At 33.7% G+C, this 19,975-nt stretch overlaps 2 protein-coding genes, 3 non-coding genes and 2 pseudogenes across 6 annotated transcripts; 6 read left to right on the forward strand and 1 right to left on the reverse strand.

Moving 5' to 3' along the window:
* Nucleotides 1-1,074: 1,074 nt before the first annotated feature.
* Nucleotides 1,075-2,535, forward strand: LOC132169177 (uncharacterized; annotated as a pseudogene).
* Nucleotides 2,159-4,619, forward strand: LOC132172648 (putative cinnamyl alcohol dehydrogenase 1). Of its 2 annotated transcripts, XM_088516169.1 has the most exons (6): nt 2,159-2,250; nt 2,430-2,546; nt 3,249-3,479; nt 3,687-3,972; nt 4,064-4,214; nt 4,423-4,619. In XM_088516169.1, exons 3-6 carry the CDS (start codon nt 3,424-3,426, stop codon nt 4,617-4,619), a joined length of 690 nt encoding a protein of 229 aa, XP_088372295.1. In that variant the 5' UTR covers nt 2,159-2,250; nt 2,430-2,546; nt 3,249-3,423. The 2 variants fall into 2 exon arrangements, with proteins under 2 accessions (XP_088372295.1, XP_088372296.1); XM_088516170.1 differs by lacking the exon at nt 2,159-2,250 and having other exon boundaries at nt 2,506-2,546; nt 4,064-4,178.
* Nucleotides 4,620-6,211: 1,592 nt separating this feature from the next.
* Nucleotides 6,212-9,058, reverse strand: LOC132170949 (proteasome subunit alpha type-4). The gene is made up of 2 exons (XM_059582109.2): nt 8,972-9,058; nt 6,212-7,105 (listed from the first exon to the last, which is right to left on the reverse strand). The coding sequence occupies exon 2, from the start codon at nt 7,092-7,094 to the stop codon at nt 6,342-6,344; it is 753 nt and encodes a 250-aa protein (XP_059438092.2). The 5' UTR covers nt 7,095-7,105; nt 8,972-9,058; the 3' UTR covers nt 6,212-6,341.
* A 1,299-nt stretch (nt 9,059-10,357) lies between these two features.
* On the forward strand, nt 10,358-10,430 carry TRNAF-GAA (transfer RNA phenylalanine (anticodon GAA)). Its single transcript has one exon. It is a non-coding gene; the product is annotated as a tRNA-Phe (tRNA).
* A 1,669-nt stretch (nt 10,431-12,099) lies between these two features.
* On the forward strand, nt 12,100-12,308 carry LOC132173206 (small nucleolar RNA U3). The gene has a single exon (XR_009439297.1). It is a non-coding gene; the product is annotated as a small nucleolar RNA U3 (small nucleolar RNA).
* A 1,013-nt stretch (nt 12,309-13,321) lies between these two features.
* LOC132169180 (GDSL esterase/lipase At1g09390-like) lies at nt 13,322-16,412 on the forward strand (annotated as a pseudogene).
* A 3,311-nt stretch (nt 16,413-19,723) lies between these two features.
* LOC132173208 (small nucleolar RNA U3) lies at nt 19,724-19,932 on the forward strand. The gene has a single exon (XR_009439299.2). It is a non-coding gene; the product is annotated as a small nucleolar RNA U3 (small nucleolar RNA).
* Nucleotides 19,933-19,975: the final 43 nt, after the last annotated feature.

A 19,975-nucleotide genomic window follows, 5' to 3' on the forward strand; every position in this document is an offset into this window, starting at 1 on the left:
TTGTGAAATTTTTTGTTCAGCCTTTTTTTTTTTTTTTTTTGTTCATTTGTTTTTTTTGAATGTTCAGAATTATGAGTTTTATTTGTATTAAAATATAATAGGTATTACACCAAAAATATTAAAATTTTATGCTAATTTTATATTAATACTTTGATAATCAAAATTCACGTTTTCTTACCCTTTTTTTTTTTTCTTCTTTTCTAATTTTCTATTAGTTTTCGTTTTTTTTTTTTCTTTCTTTATGCTTTTCATTTTAAACTACACATATGGGGACAAATTTAGGTTGTTTTAATTTATTTTTTAGATTAAGGGAAGATTAAAATGATTTATTTGATTGCATTAAATATTGAGTGAAAGATTTTGTTATTTTTGTATCCATAAAAAAAAAAAAAAGATTTGTTATTTTGCTTTGTATTATTTTTTAAATATCCAGAATTTTATGAGTTTTATTTGTATTAAAATATAATAGGTATTACACAAAAACCTATTGGGTTTAGGGTTACTATCAGTTTTGCTACAATTCTTAATATATTGTTATATGGTTTAGGGTTACTCTTTCCTTATTTTCTGTTCTAATTTATATATTATTTTTCATTCAAATTTCTTATTGTTCTTTTGTAAATTTAATTGACTTTGTTGTTCATTATGTTTTTTTGTGTTCCAATATTCCTTCTACGATTTTTTATCTCTTTCTTTGATGAAAGAAATAAAACTACTCCTATGAGAATAAATATTTTAATATGTTTTATGGGTCTTATGATTTAAGGGTTTTATGTTTTAACTCATTCCAGCTGGTTTTAAATTACACATATGAGAATTTTTTAATACGTTTTAATTTATATGGATTAAAACTAAAATTATATATGGTTCTTATGATAGTATATTTTTATGTGATTTATATATTAATGCAAACTTATGTGTAATTGTGTCACTATGTTCAACAATATACTATTGAATAACTTTTTGTATTTTTTTTTAATTGAAATAGGCATGATAGATTTTTTTACACAATTTTTTTGACCTATAATAAAAAATACAATGAAGATGTATTTTAAGTTTTAAAATCAAATTATAATGAATAATCCCGCGCATAGCGCGGGTTCTAAGCTAGTATATATAGTAGAGTAAGCTATTTCTTCAATTCAAAGTAGGTTTGAACAATTTCAAATATACGAAAATATTTTTGGTTTTTTATTTAATTTTAAGAAATTAAAATCACTAGATGATGATAGTTTGCAAAATACATGTCTTAATCTAGAAGGTTTCCTAAAACATGATATCAATGGATTAGATTTATTTTCGGAACTAAAAGTTTTAAAAGAAATTTTACAAATAGAAGAAAGTGCTCCAATTGACATATTAAATTATGTAAAAAGACTTGATTCTTTTCCAAATGCATGTATCGCTTATATAATTTTATTGACAATACAAGTTACATTTGCTTCTGCAAAAAGAAGTTTTTCACTATTAAAATTGATAAAATCCTACCTAAGATCAACAATGTCACAAGAGAGATTAAATGGATTAGGTATATTATCAATTGAAAAAAAAGGATGTTATAAAATCTTAAATATAAAAACTTAATCAGTAATTTTTCATCCCAAAAGCGAGAATAATGATTTTTAAATAAAAATATAATTATAATATTAAAATAAGTTTTTAAATTTTTAAATTTAAATTTAAAATTTAAAATTTAAATTTAAATTTTTAAATTTTTAAATTTTTTTTACTTTACTTTAAAAAAAAATAAGGCATCATTTCAAAGTTTTGCTTAAGGCCCCAAAACACATTGAGCCGTCCCTTATGTCACGACAGCATATGGCGGCAATCATGGCAAGTTTTGAATAAATAAATAAAAGCTTCTCAATTGGAGGTCACAGCATACGTGGATGTTGTTCATCTTTTATACTATAAATAGCAACTTAGCATACTACTATATTAGTACATATATATCATAGATTCTCTCTGTCACACTGTATTCTTGGTGAGCCATCATTTTTTTTTCTATTAACTTTCAAATTGCACTGCATTTTTGAAATCTAATCCAGATCATGAAATGGGTTCTCAGTTCAATTTACTTTGAAGTGGATGATAGATAGAATGTTGATGATTTTCTTTTATTATTTGTTTAGCTCTTATATATTGTTCTAAGAAAACAATAATGAGCTCTGCAACTGCCAATGAAGACTGCCTTGGATGGGCTGCAGAAGATTCTTCTGGAGTTCTCTCACCTTACAAATTCAGCAGAAGGTATATATGTATGTTTAATTGGTTTTCTTCTTGATGACCCATTATGCGATTTGCCTAATTCCAACTTCAAAAGCCATGATTAAGAGAACCATTGAATTTGCTTGCTCAACTGTTCTGCTGCAGAATAGTAAATATTTCTGTCAAAAGATTGATTAACTGGGTTGGAAAATTTTATGCAGGGCTGTTGGAAGAGACGACGTTTCTATAAAAATCACCCACTGTGGCATTTGTTATGGCGATTTGATTTTTACCAGGAACAAACATGGAGACTCCAAGTATCCTTAGTGCCTGGGTATGTGCACTGGTTAATTGATACTTGGTAATTCTTATGATACAAATGTTTTAGCCTTGAAAATTGGCTTGTAAGGAGATGGTGTCTATTTGTATATATATCGGTTAAGATTGTACTTAACCTGTGTGACACTTAAGTTCGACACCCATAACGGCCCACTTTATTAACACTGATTTGATAATAGCTATTTTTTTTTTGGCGGCTCCACTCTGCATCTATCGGTATTCAATGATTTAACAATATACTTCCTTATACATAGTGCCAAGACATTTTACTAACCTATGAGTAATGTTATATGTCATCTCCCATCCCCCGCACCCATTCTCCCAAAGCCTATATGGCATGGTGCTGCATACTATTTGGTGCATGGAGATTAAGTTTTTTAGTTAGGGGAACCACACAACATAGGATTTGGGAAGATGAGGGTGACAAATAGAATTACTCTCATGCCTATAAGTCTCTTCCTTTGTAACTCAACCACAAAGTTGCAACGCATTGGATCCCATGCTAGACAAGCTGTTGGTTCTAATATCAAATTATACAAATATTAGGTATATCTCATCATTAAAAATTGGCTTGTAAGGAGGTGTTCAAAAATTTATATACACATGATTAAGATTGTACTTAAGCCGTTTGAAATACTTAGGATCGTAACATCTTACATTTCATTAAACTGATGTATCAATATTGATTAATTGCATGCCAGACATGAGATTGCGGGAATTGTGAAAGAGGTTGGCACCAACGTCCATCGTTTCAAAGTTGGCGACCATGTTGGGGTGGGAACTTATATTAACTCTTGCAGGGATTGTGAGTTTTGTAACAAAAAGCTAGAAGTTCATTGTGCAAAGGGAGCTGTTTACACTTTTAACGGCATTGATATGGATGGTACAATCACCAAAGGAGGATACTCCGACTACATTGTTGTCCATGAAAGGCAAGTCCTTTATAATGTCGTACCCTTCACGTACAATGTTCGATTTGATTCCTCATTCATACTTTGGCCCTCTGAATAAAAAATTCTGGTTCCGTTCTCGACAAGGGAAAACGAGACGATTACTCATTGCGTCTTTGATGTCGATCGAGAAGATGACGAAGAAACGGAATAATTTTCACTAGTTTTGTTTTGGTCTTAAATCTGCAGGTACTGCTATACTATTCCTGACGGCTATCCATTGGCTTCAGCTGCCCCTTTCCTTTGTGCTGGAATTACTGTTTATGCTCCTATGATGCGCCATAAGATGAATCAAGCTGGAAAATCTCTTGGAGTGATTGGGCTTGGTGGTCTAGGTCACATGGCAGTGAAGTTTGGGAAAGCTTTTGGGTTGAATGTAACAGTTTTTAGCACAAGCATATCCAAGAAAGAGGAAGCTCTGAGTCTTCTTGGTGCAGACAAATTTGTGATTTCATCTGACCAAGAGGAGATGGCGGTAAAACACACAAGTCTTGTGTCTTGTGTCTTCTTGGGAGCACATTTGCAATACTAAAGTTGATGATGGCATTTTTTTTTTTTTTTTGCAGGCCCTAGTTAAGTCACTTGACTTTATAATTGACACAGCATCTGGTCAACACCCACTTGATCCATACATATCAATCTTAAAGATTACTGGTGTTCTGGTCGTAGTGTGTGCACCGGGTGAACTCAAGTTCAACCCTATGGGCCTTTATTCAGGTAAGGACCAACTTTTTCACCAAATTGAATCGAAGGAAATCCTTCTGACTCGGTTTGTTAACAATGCACATGAAAATCACACTCTAAGGAGATATGTCAGTTTATTTTCAACTTAGTTGAAGGAAAACTTTGACAGCTATTTCCAACTCCATAGGTTTTTGAAATTTTCAGCCTATTGAACTAACTCCATGCATTGGCCTCTTGGCAGAAATGAGAACCATTACTGGAAGTGGAGTTGGAGGTACGAAAGACATACAAGAAATGTTAAATTTCTGTGCTGTTCACAAAATATATCCTCAAATCGAAGTAGTTCCCATTCAATATGCAAATGAAGCTCTTGAGAGGCTGCTAAAGAATGATGTCAAGTACCGGTTCGTGATTGACATTGAAAACTCCCGGAAATGACACCATGAAGAACAAGAGGCATTCAAGTTTAATGTAAAAGCATGAAAGTTTTGATCTTCTACGTAAAGCAGGCGTTGGAATGATTTGGAACAAGCGAGTGGGTTTTATCTACTTTCTCTATTGGTGATGAAAGTGTTTTTTATTTTATGCAACTTTCTTTTCTAATTGTACTGGGGTTTTTGTTGGGTTGCCCCACCCATCTTTTGTGTTTTTTATTTGATGTTCTCTTTTCCTTCCCCTTTTCCTTTGTATTTGCGAAGAAAAGAAAGAAATAATGGGGACAAGTGGTAAGGTTTCCTCATTAACAGAACACACAATTTGCTTAGCATAATTGTTAGTAAATATGTGAACTTTTGGAAATTTGCTTTGCCGATCCTTTCAATGAAATTTGATTACAACAAGAAAATTGAAGGAGGAGAAACCTGAGTAAGATGAAGGATCATCTATTCTTCCAAAAACCAACTAACTCGTATAGTCTGTTGTGAGAATTGGTATGTTATTGAGGATGCAGAGACTGAAGGTGTACATCGTGTGGTAACATTAATTCCTAAAAGACACTTCCATGTTTATGAGATCAAATAATGTTGGAAACCAGTCGACTCCTTTTCCACCCGAGATACCAATTCACATTCATACAACAATCAGTGGATAAAGTAAAATGAGAACTTAATGATTACGATAGTGGTTGTCAATTTAAGATATAAAATTTGCCACAACTTAACGAATTCGACACGAACTCAACAAGAAATTAGCAGATTAGGTCAATGTTGAATAGCCTAACCTATTTAATTAAATGAATCAGGCTAAAATTGACTTATATAATCTTTTATTCATACCTCAACACGATTCAATCTCGATACATGATACTTAGGGCTAACTTTTTGATACGACCTATGAACCTGATACAAACTCAACACAATATTAATGGGTTAGAATTAAAGGGTTTTAACTCCTATTATTAAAATGTCTGAATTAAGATTAACATATATAGTCATGCATCAACACAAACTAAACCCGACACGCGAGTACAAATTGCCCCATTTGAATCAATCTGCCAATTCTAGAAGACTAGGAAGGGGGATTGAAATTTAGGTCAGTTGGGTTTAGCCTGCGAACAAACAGTGGAATGGTCCTAACCAATTCCCATTAATGTAGAATCCCTTGGGTTCCCATTCACTTGGAATTTCCTTGAGAACATCCGTGGCTGCAAAGCTTAAGGTGACAAAATATGGGACTCAATCTGGCATCCTAGTTTCGAAATTAACACAAAATAGCTATAAACAATACGTCTTTATAAAATGCATGAGGTAGCAACTAGATAGCCAGAACAAGTCCCATCTGTAATTAGAACCTTTTCAAGTTAAAAATTTCCGATAGGGCAAAATGCTGTTTGTATATATTAAGAAAAGTTAATGGTGCTTAAGCATCCCCTCAAGCCTGACATAATCTTTCAACAGCATTTGGTAGTGCTGTTACACCATTAGCATATTGTGCAGCATCCTAGAAATGCTGCAATGGAAGCTAGACAAGTCCACTCATTTAGTATTTCTAGTCCAAATCAAGCTCATATATTTAGAATTTAGTCAAACATAGACGATCAAATAAACGATCAATTGTACTAGAGGAAGAATCCATAATCTGGTTTTACAACGTTAAACACAAACAGCAACATGTGCCAATAAGTCCTGAAATTCATATCTAAAAAAAATACAGAAACGCAATTCATATCTCAGCGGCAGCAGGTTGGGTCATTCCCAACTTCACTAACAACTTGCTTACGGACTCTGGTGGGCATACCTGGTACTTCACTTTTCCAGAAGGCAAGACGAAGACTTCAGCCAATTCTAGCTTATCTGAAGTAAGACTGGTGCTGTCCATTGTCTTACTGAGCACTTTCAGTGCAAGCTCAACTGCTTCTTCTCTTGTGATTTCATCCTTGTAATCCTGCTTCAGCATCGACTGTGCTGCCTGGTTGTTTGCCCCAATCGCTGCAGCCTTCCAACCACCATAGTTTCCACTTGGGTCACTCATGTAAAGCTGGAAACCAAAATTTTTGTCCCAACCTGCAAAAAGAAATGAAACACCAAATGGACGGAGCCCACCAAACTGTGTGTAACCTTGCTTGGTGTCACAGAGAGATTGGACAAGCTGCTCAACAGGCATTGGCTCTTGGTAAGCAAAAGTATAACGCTGGGCTTGGACTCTAGCCGTGTTGATAAGGATGTTGGCATCTGACATTATTCCAGCGACAGCACACGCTACATGGTCATCAATCTTATACATCTTTTCAGTTGATGTTGAGGTTTGAAGGAGCTTGGAAGTGACCTTCTTTTCACCAACCAAGACAACTCCATCCTTGGATAAAATCCCTATTGCAGTTCCAGCATTTCCAATGGCCTCCATTGCATATTCAACTTGGTAGAGACGACCTTCTGGAGAGAATATCGTTGTGCGGCTATCATACCTTCGAGACATTTTATATCACACTGAAACAAAGAGAAAATTAGTCAAAAGAGAACAATGTTGCAAACTTGCAATGAAAAGAACAATAAATCTTAAGAATGGTACAAGGAATAAAAAAGTGAGCATGTACAGAGTGGAGTCCCTATCTTAAACTTGGAAAATCCAATGTCAATAAAATAATATCAGTCACTACAATGATGCTTTCTTGTTTTGTATGTAAGCACAAACCATCCATCATGTAGCTAGTAAAACTGTGTGATCCCACAATCTCAAAAGCTGTATTTTTTTGCACTTACGTTGTTAAAATGATTCAATAAATTAACCTTCTTAACACAAAAAGGAAGCACAAAGAGATAACACATAGAAATTAGGAATTTTAAGCTGTTATTACTCTCCACATGTGAATCAGTGACAGTTGAAGCATCAGTGCATGTAGACTAAAATTTTTGGTGTTATAAGTGTTGACTACCCAAGTAACTATTGCGTACCAAAAGATAAGTACAGAACAATCATGCTGTTGGGCAGTTAACTTGAGTTGTTTTGTAATAAAATAGTCATCATTTATGCTATAAAATTTCTCAAGGTGTTAATATAAATCCAAGAAAAGATGTAAAGTTACTTGGAAATATCCTTACATATATTAACAACCTACTCAAACAAGTCTAAAAAGAAGTATAAACCAACATTATACCGTTAATTGATACAAATTTGCAATGCTTTATTAATTCCATCGGGCATGTTCAACCTCTCAAGGTCATTCGGTATGGTATCTATGTCCCATATGACTATATCTGGTCAATTTCATTGATCTTCAAATAAGTCCCACATAGTCGATTTTGTACACTTAATAGCACAAATCAAATTTAAGCCAAAAGATCTAAAAAATAAATAAATAAAAATCCGGAGTCAAAGCTTCCTGTCTACAACTCAATTGGAAATGGCAGCAAAAGGATGTATTCCAAGGAGAAAAGCCCAGCCAAAATAACCACAACTATTAAGGTTGAAAAATCATACGTGTATTATTTTTAGCTATAGGAAGACAGTGGAGGAACCAAATAGAACCATTCAGATTTTAGGTTTAGATGGTTTCGAATTAATTTTCTCTTCATTGAAAGCACTAGGGTGCAAATACATGGGGGCTTGGGGTGTTTCTCCAAAATTTTTAAAAAATGCCCTTAAATTTTTTTTTTAAAAAAAAGAATATGCCCCTCAATTTAATTTATTTATTTTTATTTTTTTTGCCCCCCAAACTATAAATGATAGTTCCGCCCATGCAGAGCACTCATAGTCCAAATTGGCCCAATGGTGTTTGGTTTCCGGTTCTGAGTTTCTGGGCATGTTTCTTTCAGACCAAAAGGGACATGACTTACTATTGTGTATGGAAGTTGGGTTCATCACATACTCGATCGGTTCAAAGAACTATTTTTGAGTAAAATTAGTGAACCTTGGAGAAATGAAGAGAGATGAAGTGGGTTTTCTGTATTTATCTGTGGGGATGGGAGAGGGGTACAGTCTGCCATTAGAGAAAGAGATAGATGTTGGGGCTCAACCGAACATAGTTGTGATTTTTCCACCATTTTGAGGAAATCCAGAAAATTAAGATAACAAACTCTAAGATGTATAGGAATTGAAAAGCCCAGCAAAAGGATTATATACAGATCATCATCGTGTGTCGATCAATTAGTCTACCTGCTTTTCTAAAGAATCAGACTCTCTCTTGAATCCTATTAAGGTTGAACTTCCACACCCAAAAGCAAAGCACACCCATTTACATACACAGGATGATTCAGCCATAAAGATAAGGAAACAGGAAAAAGAGAACAAGAACAAAGCACCCACTGAGAGAGCAAAGCTGAAAAGAAGAAGAAGAAGAAGAAGAAAGACATTACCTTGGAGGAGAAGCTATCGCGAAGCGAAGAGTAGAAGAACTGTCTATTTGGGGATCGTGGGGAGGGGTCTTTGCTTTTAATAAAACCGTATTGCGCCTATCTTTATAATTTCAGCCTAAAAAGATTTAGAAACCCAACAACGTTAAAGTAGCCCACAAGGTATTATAAATTGTGGATCCGGTGGGATCTTCTCTAAATGGCCGGCCCAACCCTTAAGGCGGGTTAGGCCGCCTAGTGCCCCCAATTTAATAAGGTTCCCAATTAAAAAAAAATTAATACAAAAATTTTAAGCTATTATTACCATCTATATTCTTTAATTAAGGCTTCTAATCATGGTAAATAAATAATTTTAAAAAGACCTTCAATTTAATTAGGAATAGGATCATTTCTAGTTCATATTGGATTGGAGAATATCCAGTTAATAGCCGAGAGATCCTGAGGACATAAACAAGACATCTGTCCAATTAATAAAAATAATTATAAAAATTAAGAGGTGACTGGACCACCTCAGTTGGATCACTCCACTTAAAAGTTTTGCTTAAGGCCCCAAAATATATTGAGTTGGCTCTAAGTGCCCCTATCTCATGATTCGGATCTAGACCCTATCCCGATCCCACCAATCAGCAATTTTTTAATTCTTCATGACCATTTTACATTGGCTAACATGACATATTTTAAGTGGTTTGAGAAAAGCTATTACATGTCACGTCAATTGATGTGAAATGAGTATGAAAAATGCTATTGCTCTTTTTCATGTGATCTGAATCATGTGAGAGTTTTAGGGTCGTAGGATCATACTATGTGATTCATAGTTTTAACAATCATGCGTGTATTATGGCCTGTCTGTTGTGGCGATGCGTCTATGTAAGTTATGCAACCAATTGTTGTATGCATATACAAGATTTGAAATAGAAGGAACACATGTTCCAAATTAACAAGTCTAGTTTCAAATGAATTTATACCCGAACCGAATTTGACATATATGTATATATATACACAAACACATATACTAAGCAATACAGAAAGAGGAAAATATACTAATAGATACAAAAACTAGGGCATCATTTTTGTATTTAACAACCATCACTAGACTCTATCAAGGATATAATTTTCTATAAGAAATCACCATTAGCTTTGTTTTGTTTGTTTGTTTGTTTGTTGTTTTTTCTTGGTTTTTTCTCCTATCCAATGTATCCATGACCAAATCATTGTGTTTGAGGATGGGAGCTTTACTTTTGGTTTTGAAAATTCAGCCTTAACAATATAAAACGAGAGTGTTGTTTCATTAAAAAACTTGGGTAGAAGAGCAATTCTTCATGTGGAAACCTCACTTGAAAGAACTAACGAGTTTAAAGTTTTAATTTTATATACAGTGAACATCTACAAGCGGGGATAGCTCAGTTGGGAGAGCGTCAGACTGAAGATCTGAAGGTCGCGTGTTCGATCCACGCTCACCGCATTATCAGTTTTTCATCATCCACGTGTTTTGTGGATTCTCAAAAGTAAACCCCACATTGGGCCGAACGACTCCGGCCTTTCCATTCTTTGAAGCCCATATGCGGTTCTTTCCATTGTTTTATTGTTTTATTATAATTCAAGACAAATTGAGGCTTCTCTTTGATTCCAACTGTAAATCAAATTCTGAAAATTGTTATATATTGTCTGTTGCTTCAATCAAGGCTATTCTAGATCCCTTTAAATTCCATTCTATTTCTAATTTATTAATTTATTTGGTTCACATGCATGGAATCAAGTGGTGCATACTGCATACTTCCACACAAGTGAATGTACATTTATCTTCTAAGAGTCTGTTTGGAATTGTATTTGATAAATAGAATTTTTAAGTCAAAAAATATTTTTTTTGGCAAAAACTTCATTTTTTGCGAAAAGTGCTTATTTGTCATTTTTAGATTTTTTGAACCCTAAAAGCGCTTTTAATTTTTTTTTTTTTTTTATCAAATTAGTACGTTTTGAGTGTTAAACGCACTTTTAGATCCTTCAGACGCAATCTCAAACAGGCCCTAAAGCAAATAAGGATGATCGTGAATTCTCACAAGCAGGCTTGGGGGAAATATGATTATTCTGAAGGGTATCAATTAAAGCCTCATCCTCATGATATTTGAAGGTGAATTTTGATGCGGTTGTTTATGTTGGAGACATTTTGCTTTTGTTTAGGTTTGCGATTTAAAAATGTGCAATTTAAAAAGTGATTTTTAAAAATACCATTAAATGTTTGACAAAATCGCAATTTAGCCTTTAAAATTTTCCGTTTTCAAAAATGCAATCTCGAACAATTTATCTTATGTGATTTAATTTAAAATCACATTTTTTATCTATAAAATCGTAACGTGAAACACACTCTTAATCTGGGTCAAGTTCCTTCTTGAAAAGCAGTGAAAGTTTCAAGACAAACCAACCAGTAGCTATCACCGATTTGGTGTTCAATAATAAGAATAAATAATCTAAATGATCTTAACAAAAATCAATAATCAAAACAAATGGTGAAATAAAGTAGTGTCACCCAATCCAAAAGTCATTATACGTAACCATTGATCAAAAATCACATCTTAGACATCTATCATCTTTTGTTAAATTATCGTTTCTCAGTTCTCTCAAAACTTTAAGACGATAAGAAATTATAAATTTAATAATTTTGCTAATATTATAACACTTTCTCTTATATGTAGACTTAAATTCTCCCTTAATAAGTGATGTCTAATATGTGAAATATTTAATTTAAATTAAAAATAAATTACAAAAACATAATTTAAATTCAAAATCTCTGCTTTAATACTATGTTCGTTCCAAAAGGTAAAAGCTTAAACCGATAAAACATAATAATAAATTTAATTATTGAATTAATATATTAACCGTTCTTAATTATTTATTACTTACTATTTTTCCAAAAAGCTACATAATGTGCTTCCCAAGTGCAGAGAGTACGAAGCACAAATTCCTTGTAGCTAGAGCCCACAAGAATACCTATGTAGATGAGATATGCGATATACGCACACAGCATACAGTAACCTAAATGACAAAAGGAAAACTAACGAAGCGCACGCGTCCCACATCGAAAAGTTACGAAATAGAAAAGCTATTTATATAGCGCCATTCTTGCTTGAAAGGGTACGACCTTACTTGAACAGGATCTGTTCTATAGGCTCGTACCTCTGTATCCTTGAGTTCTAAGGAGACAGGAACCTAAATCTGGTTGATGAACCATGGCCGTGCGATCAGAGCGTGAGTGACAGTGTCGTGGTCTTTGGGCCATTGATGCAGTAGAGGATCGTTCTCAGCCATCAGTGGCTGGGATGGTCGTACAGCTGTCTGACAGATTTCCAATTTTTTTGTTTTCTGTTATTTTTTTTTCAATTCGAAATTGCTTTGCACTTTTGCCCTTTTCACTTTTCATCATTATTTTAGACGAACGGAAATTGGCGCTTCAAACGTCCTAAAACATAAATTCATTCGAAGAAAGTGAAGGGCCGTTTTTGGAATTTGCTTATCTTTACTAATTGTTGATTCGGCTTTGGTTTGTGAACACAAGATGCATAAGCTAGCTGAACTATCACTCGTTCTTAATTATTAATATAAAACTCTCATTTTGAATTATCTTTATTTCACTTTTACTATTTCATGGTTTAAATTAAAATTCACAACATCTAACAATGCGTTATACGTTACCTATGTATTAAATGATGTAACATCCTGTATACCATTAGATGTTACAAAATCTAATATGGACCATAAAATTATTTATATTTGTTTAACTTGAAATAAAGAAAATCTTATTTTTCGCAATCTCACAATGACTTCTATCTAAGAATTATTCAAACTCGACAGCCTTGTTGTACCTCACTCTTGTCTTCAATAGTTTTTATTTTTTTTGACCCTAAGGCGAGGAACAAGTCATCCAAGCTAAGTTCCTTCAACTCCAAGCCCTAGATTTGGCCGAAACGTCCTCAATTATTAATGTAACATTCTCAATTTACGTCGTATGCACAAAGGACAAGATATGTGAGCGGTAATCATTGGTCAAACATCACATCTTGGACACCTATCCTCCCTTAATTATTTATTCCTTTCTATTTTTTCAAAGCTAGAAAAGAGCCACAACCCTTGAGCAATTACTACTTTACCTTTTCCTTAACCAGTGTTGTTACTTACTAGTAAACCTAATATAATAATAATATACAAAAAGTAGAACAAAGGGGTCATTGGTAGAGACGGGCAATATTTTAGTAGGTAAATTAACACATCGGATGTCGAAAGAATCGTCCTATGCCCTTGAGGATAGATTATTAAGAGCCATGCTTAGCATTGATCAGGTATTTACTTCTAAGGAAGAAAATGGCTGCAAAAGAAGGGAGGCTTCTTCTTTTTCCTCTCCAAATAGTTTTTATAGTACTTCTGTCTTTCTCTCCTTCCCTCCTTGTTCATTCTAAATGCAACAAAAATCCAGTCATCTTCAACTTTGGTGACTAGTTCTGATTCTGGTGGTTTTGCTGCGGGAATTGGACACGATTTTGGTCCTCCCAATGGACGTACCTACTTCCATCACCCATCAGGTCGATTATGCGATGGACGGTTGATAATTGATTTCCTTTGTAAGTATCTCATGCTTTCTTTTATCTCGACAACAAGTAAATATTATTTATGTTACACACAAAAAAAAAAAAAAATGTAGAAGTCGAGCAATCGGTTAAGTTTGGGTTTGGCTTGAGTCTAGTTTTAGTTGGATGTGAGCCCGTTGGAACCGAAACATGTGTCATGTGTCATGTAACAAGACACAAAAGACACATGGCCTCGTCCAATGAATTGAAATTAGACTCAAACCAAATCTGTTAAGTGGTTAATTTGCTTGTTTTACAGGCGCATGCAAGTTTGAAAACCGGTTATTTGACACCATACCTAGAATCGTTGGGGCCAAATTTCACAAATGGAGCTAACTTTGCTGTAAGTGGTGCATCTACTTTACCTGGCTTGATTCCTTTCAGCTTGAAGGTTCAAGTTCTTCAGTTTCTTCGTTTTCGAGCTCGCTCCTTAGAACTAATATCAAAAGGTACATTTTCAAGTTAAATAATAACCACTGGTAAATGCCTATTTTGGTCATTGAAAAAGAGAGGTAATTTTAATTTCATCACTAATACTCAAAGTTTTAACCAAGTCTTCAATTCATTATTATTATTTTTTTTTTATAAACATGTTAGAACATAAAATAATAATATACTAGAATACGCAAGCTATATTTGCCTAAGTGAAATAGAAAACCTCAACAACAGAAACCTAAAAAAAAAATTAGGGGAGAGATATCTTCTAATTTATGCCCAATAATGCTTTATAGATGAAATACATAGATTTTTTTTTTTTTTTTTTTTTTTAATTTATAAGCTAAGCTAACGACCTAATATTACCTTAATTATAATGAGTTCATTTTTCACGTGGTTATACAACTTTTTGAATTAATTGGAGACTTGATTATAGCCTTTTAAATTAAAATTTCATGTTTTTCAGGGACCAAAATAGATATTTCTCTTTCAATTTTTGATGAATTAATGGAAATGTCTAATGCAAAATCTTCATTTAGGTTACAAAGGTTTGGTTAACAAGGAGGAATTCAAGAATGCACTTTACATGATTGACATGGGACAAAATGATCTTGCGGGTTCATTCTTTTATTTCTCATATGAACAAGTTATCCAAAGAATTCCCTCCTTCATCAACGAAATAAAAAATGCCATATGAGTGAGTTGAGTTTCACATTTAATTAAAGGGCACATTTTCTCATGCCAATGTTTTCTCAGATTTTCAGCCTCGTATGTTTTGGTGCAAAGCTATTTTTCGTCGGAAAACGTAGCTATTTTTTACTGTTTGTTTGCAACCCTGAAAAATGATTCAAAAAACATTTTTTAGTGTTTGGCTCGTCACCAAATGTTTATTATACTTTCATATAATCTGAAGAGTTGCAAGAAAAAGAGACAACGAAAAAGAGCTGCGAAGGAAGAGTGTGTGTGCGAATAAAAGGTTTTTGGGGGTGGGATCGAGATTCATTGCAATTGCTTGCAATTTGGGTAAGCAATTGTGAGAGGGCATGTTCGGGCACGTAGGCCCCATATGGGGTCCTCTTACAATTGCCTGCCTGGGTTTTGAGAGAACAATGAAAAATAGTTTATGCAAATGAGAAGCGTAAATCATTTTACGCCTCATGAAGGTTATTTTTCTTGATCAATTGAAAAATATTTTTAAGTCGACTAATATTTTATGCCGTGCCAAAGACTAGAAAATAGAAAAAACCTTTGTCAGAAAACATTTTCCACCGAGACAGATAGGGTCAATTGGGTTGAAGAAAATTTCTTCAACTCAATATTTTAAATTGACATGTTCTAAGGACACATATTATTAAACTAACATGCTCTAAAGATACATATCAGTTTGACTATCTTATAAAAAATACATGTGAGAATCACATGTTCTAAGGATATATGATATCAATTTAATATACCGAGTTTGAAAATTTTCTTTCGTGCGCGACCCAATTTGAAAGAAAACTTAAACGGGTTGTGTTTTGTTATTTCTTGTGAATCCAAATATAGAGTATATACCAAAATGGTGGGAAGAATTTCTGGGTGCACAACACCGGGCCACTTGGTTGTCTTCCCCAACAAGTTGCAATGAGAGGCACAAACGCTAGTGATTTTGATAAGCATGGATGCCTTGAGTTTCTGAACAATGCTGCAAAATCATTCAACATCCAATTGCAAGCTATGTGTGATGACCTCAGATCTGAAATGATGAATGCCATGATTGTCTACGTTGATGTTTATGCCATCAAATACGATCTCATTGCCAATTCTGCTGCTTATGGTATGATGACATACATCTCATTCTGTTATCACAAAGTTTTCCTTTAAGCTAGCATCAGTCTTTAGAGTATGTGATATATATGTGGGAAAACTTCACATACTTTTTTAAAGGGATATCTTCGTCATTTTTGTTTCCTCTGTGGGGATTCAACAAAAAATCCTGACGGAATGGTTAATTAAAAGGGATTGAAAGATTAGAACCCGGCATTACAAATTTCTGAAATTTAAAGGGCATTAAAAAATGCATGGTAATTTAAGAGGGTAAATCAATTTTTTCCTATAGTAATTTATATTATGAATTCCAAAGTTTCATGTTATGGTATGGATGAATGGTTCATTTTGCAGGATTTGCGAATCCGTTAATGGCATGTTGTGGGTATGGAGGGCCACCCTACAATTATAATCCCAATATTACGTGCGGCCAAACACGTTTTAATGTGTGCAATGAAGAATTAAAGTACATAAGCTGGGATGGAACTCACTACACAGAAGCTGCCAATGCAATTGTTGCATCCAAAATACTCTCTACTCATTACTCTACTCCACCAATTGCCTTTACCTACTTTTGTAATCCCTAACCTATTTGGGACTCAAAATTTTCATGACAATGAGACACGTTATCATGAATGTGTCATATAATTAAGGTTAAAATTGTTGAGTACTATGTGTCAATATGAGTAGTAATTGTCAATCACTCCATATTATTATTATAGGTCCGGTTCTAGTTGAAATTGGATTAAATCGATGAGATTGGCATGTGTCTCTTGTATCCGGTTATAGGATATGTTTCTCAATCCCAATGGGTTTAAGTCCAACTAGAACAGGATCCAAGTCAAAGCTAATATTATAATTTAAGTTTATAAATTAATTATTTATATCAATGACATACTATATATCATAAAAGTAATTAATGTTACTCTGTACACATATTTCACACAAGTTGACGTGACGTGTTTTAAGTTGTTTACTTAAAGGCATGCATAGTGATTGATCGTGCTTGTCAATGTGGATTGACAGGAAATGACTCTACGATTAAGTCAGTATATACTTAAAAAATAACTTGAAATAAAAAATAAATAGGACAAGTTTTTTGAAGTGTATTAAAATCCATTATAGGTTGCCTTTTATAATGGTTTGATCTTAACAAGTCACCGCTGGTTCCTCCATTATAATGGTCTCTATAGTGGGGTTTATCCCACATTCCTTCACTTGCCATCATTCATTCCCCATGGGTGAGATTCCGGCTCGCGAAGTAGCCAAGTAACGTAGAAGTGGCGTGGAAGAGAATCTTGTGTGTCAATTGTTTAGATGTTCCTTGCCGATTGTTCCAACAACATTGGTCATCTTTAGCCACAATACTCGATAGTATACCTTTCAACCCTAAGAGTCCGACGGCACGCACGGTACCAATGAGAGACCCGTTGGTATGACTTTCTCGTCCTACATAAAAATGAACCAAGATCAAAATCAGCCGGGCCTCTTCTTGTAGTAGATTGGAGGAATTTGTGGAGCCTCCAGATTCAACATAGATTAAAACATCTTCTTTGGAAAATTGATTGATTGGGACATTCTCCCAACAAAAGCAAAGCTAGCTAGAATGATTCCTTCTGTTGATCCTGAAGCATGGTGCCATGGTTATGCCCTATCTGTAATTCTAATATGAAAATGTCACATCATGTTTTCTTAGGTTGTCACATGGTTAATAACTATAATAACTACAAACCAGTTTGTAGGAAACCTATTAATTTGTAGAATAATATGGAAGCATTTGAAACTTATCATACTTCCAGTTGGGTCAAGTCTATTCTAGATTCCTTTCTATTTCCAAAAGGGAGGCTTACAATTTTCAAATAATTGCCATATAATTATAACTATATATGGATCTTTTTTGGTTCACAAGAAATCAAATGGTGCATAGTTCTACACAAGAATAAATAAATAATCCAAGTAGCTATCGCCTATCACTTGTTTGATATTCAATAATAAGAATAAATAATTCAATCAATCTTTTAAAAAATCAATAATAAAAACAAACGGTGAATTAAATTTTAGGCATAGTGTCACCCAACCCAAAATTCATTATACTTAATAATATGACCTTTTTTTTTTTTTTTTTTAATAAAAAATTGAGCAGGGTTTAGGGTTTCTAGTTTTTCAAAGGTCAAGGTTTTTAGATTTTCTTCTTTGGTTTTTACTTGTCAAGAAAAAAAAAATTCCTTAAAACATATGTTGTGACCTAATTTGAACAATTACATTATAATCTCTGCCAAAAGTTACTCAACCCAAAAGTGGCGAATAAGGTTTTATTCTAACTCAATTTATTAAATTAATATTTATATATATATTTTTTAAAAGAAAGATCTATCTATAGGAGGAGCTGTGGCAGTGGTTACTTGCAAGTAATAACAACGCTCGATTTATTCTACTCTTCTTATTATTTTCTACATTTAAAATCTACGGAAATTGACCCTTAGAAACATCCTACAACACAAAATCATTTGGAGAAAGTAAAAGGCCTATTTGTTGGAATCTGTTTATCAAAGACTTCATTAGCTGTAAATCTAGAAAAAAAAAAAAAAAAAAAGCCTTAGATTATACATTAACGTTGCATTGGCCGCTCACAAATTTACTAATTGTTGATTCAGCTTAGGTTTATGTATACATGATGCAATCTAGGATGTCATACGTCTTCAATTTAAAATTTTTTCTTCAACTTTTGCCCTCACTTCAAACCGAGAAAATTACACTTATACCCTTCTAAACCCTAATCCAATACAAGAAAACAATTTAAAATGAGGGCAAAAGTGGAAGAAAAAAATTTAAAATGAGACATGATTTGCACATGACCGTTGACCGTCAATTTTAACCCTTTTGACTGACAGAAGATGGCTTTTTGTTATAAGATAGTAGTTTGATGGAGTCAAGTATCATAGTTGGTAGTTCATGGGGAGAAAGTGTCAAGGTGCCGTACTTCATAGGGGCAAAAGGTAATTAAACCTAATATATATATATATATATAAAAGAAATACCTATAGGAGGAGATGAGGCGGTGGTTATTTGCAAGTAATAACAACGCTCAATTTATTCCACTCTTCTTATTATTTTCTAAATTTAAGATCTACGGAAATTGACCCTTAGAAACATCCTACAACACAAAATCATTTGGAGAAAGTAAAAGGCCTATTTGTTGGAATCTCTTTATCAAAGACCTTGTTAGCTGTAACTCTAGAGAAAAAAAATAAAAAAGGAAAAAACTTAGATTATACATTAACATTGCATTGGCCCCTCACAAATTTACTAGTTGTTAGTTTAGCTTAGGTTTATGTATACAGGACGCAATCTAAGATGTCATACGTTTTCAATTGTTAATGTGACATTCTCAATTTTTGCACACAAGACGTAAGGACGTTAGCCTTATATATAACCATCGGTTAAGCATCGCATCTTGGACATGTATTTAGATTGCCACTTCTCTCAAAACTTTAAGGTAATAAGAAATAATAAATTTAATCATTTAATTAATATTCAACATTCTTCCTCACATGTATAAGTGAAGGTTAATACATTTCAAAACTTATGTTTTAATACAATGTTAAATTCCCGCTTGTTCTAAAATATTAAACTAATAAAAGAAAATATATTTAATTAGTATGCTAACCTCTCTTAATTATTTATTCCTTACTATTTTTCCAAAGCTATAGAAAAGATCCATCACTTGAGATGCACAAAGCCGATTTATAGTAATATATATATATATAGGGGATGCACCGTGCACGCATAGTGCTTTACAGTAACCTAAATGACAAACCTAACGAAGCCTCGCGTCCCACATCGAAAAGTTACGAAATAGAAAAGCTATTTATAGAGCACCATTCTTGCTTAGAAGGGTACGACCTTACTTGAACAGGATCTGTTCTATAGGCTCGTACCTCTGTATCCTTGAGTTCTAAGGAGACAGGAACCTAAATCTGGTTGATGAACCATGGCCGTGCGATCAGAGCGTGAGTGACAGCGTCGTGGTCCTTGGGCCATTGATGCAGTAGAGGATCGTTCTCAGCCATCAGTGGCTGGGATGGTCGTACAGCTGTCTGACAGATTTCCATCTTTTTTGTCACTTTTAACTTTTATTTGAGAAAGCCAA

This window comes from Corylus avellana, chromosome 1 (assembly GCF_965113065.1).
Source record: "Corylus avellana chromosome 1, dhCorAvel1.hap1.2, whole genome shotgun sequence".
In the NCBI taxonomy this organism is placed as follows: Eukaryota; Viridiplantae; Streptophyta; class Magnoliopsida; order Fagales; family Betulaceae; genus Corylus; species Corylus avellana.

Bases quoted from the DNA above. Each gene is read 5' to 3' on its own strand.
- LOC132172648 (XM_088516169.1), top strand. From the start codon at position 3,424: ATGGATGGTACAATCACCAAAGGAGGATACTCCGACTACATTGTTGTC. The intron at 3,973-4,063 runs GTAAAACACACA...TTTTTTTTGCAG, and splicing joins CTGACCAAGAGGAGATGGCG to GCCCTAGTTAAGTCACTTGA. The intron at 4,215-4,422 runs GTAAGGACCAAC...GCCTCTTGGCAG, and splicing joins CCCTATGGGCCTTTATTCAG to AAATGAGAACCATTACTGGA.
- LOC132170949 (XM_059582109.2), bottom strand. From the start codon at position 7,094: ATGTCTCGAAGGTATGATAGCCGCACAACGATATTCTCTCCAGAAGGT.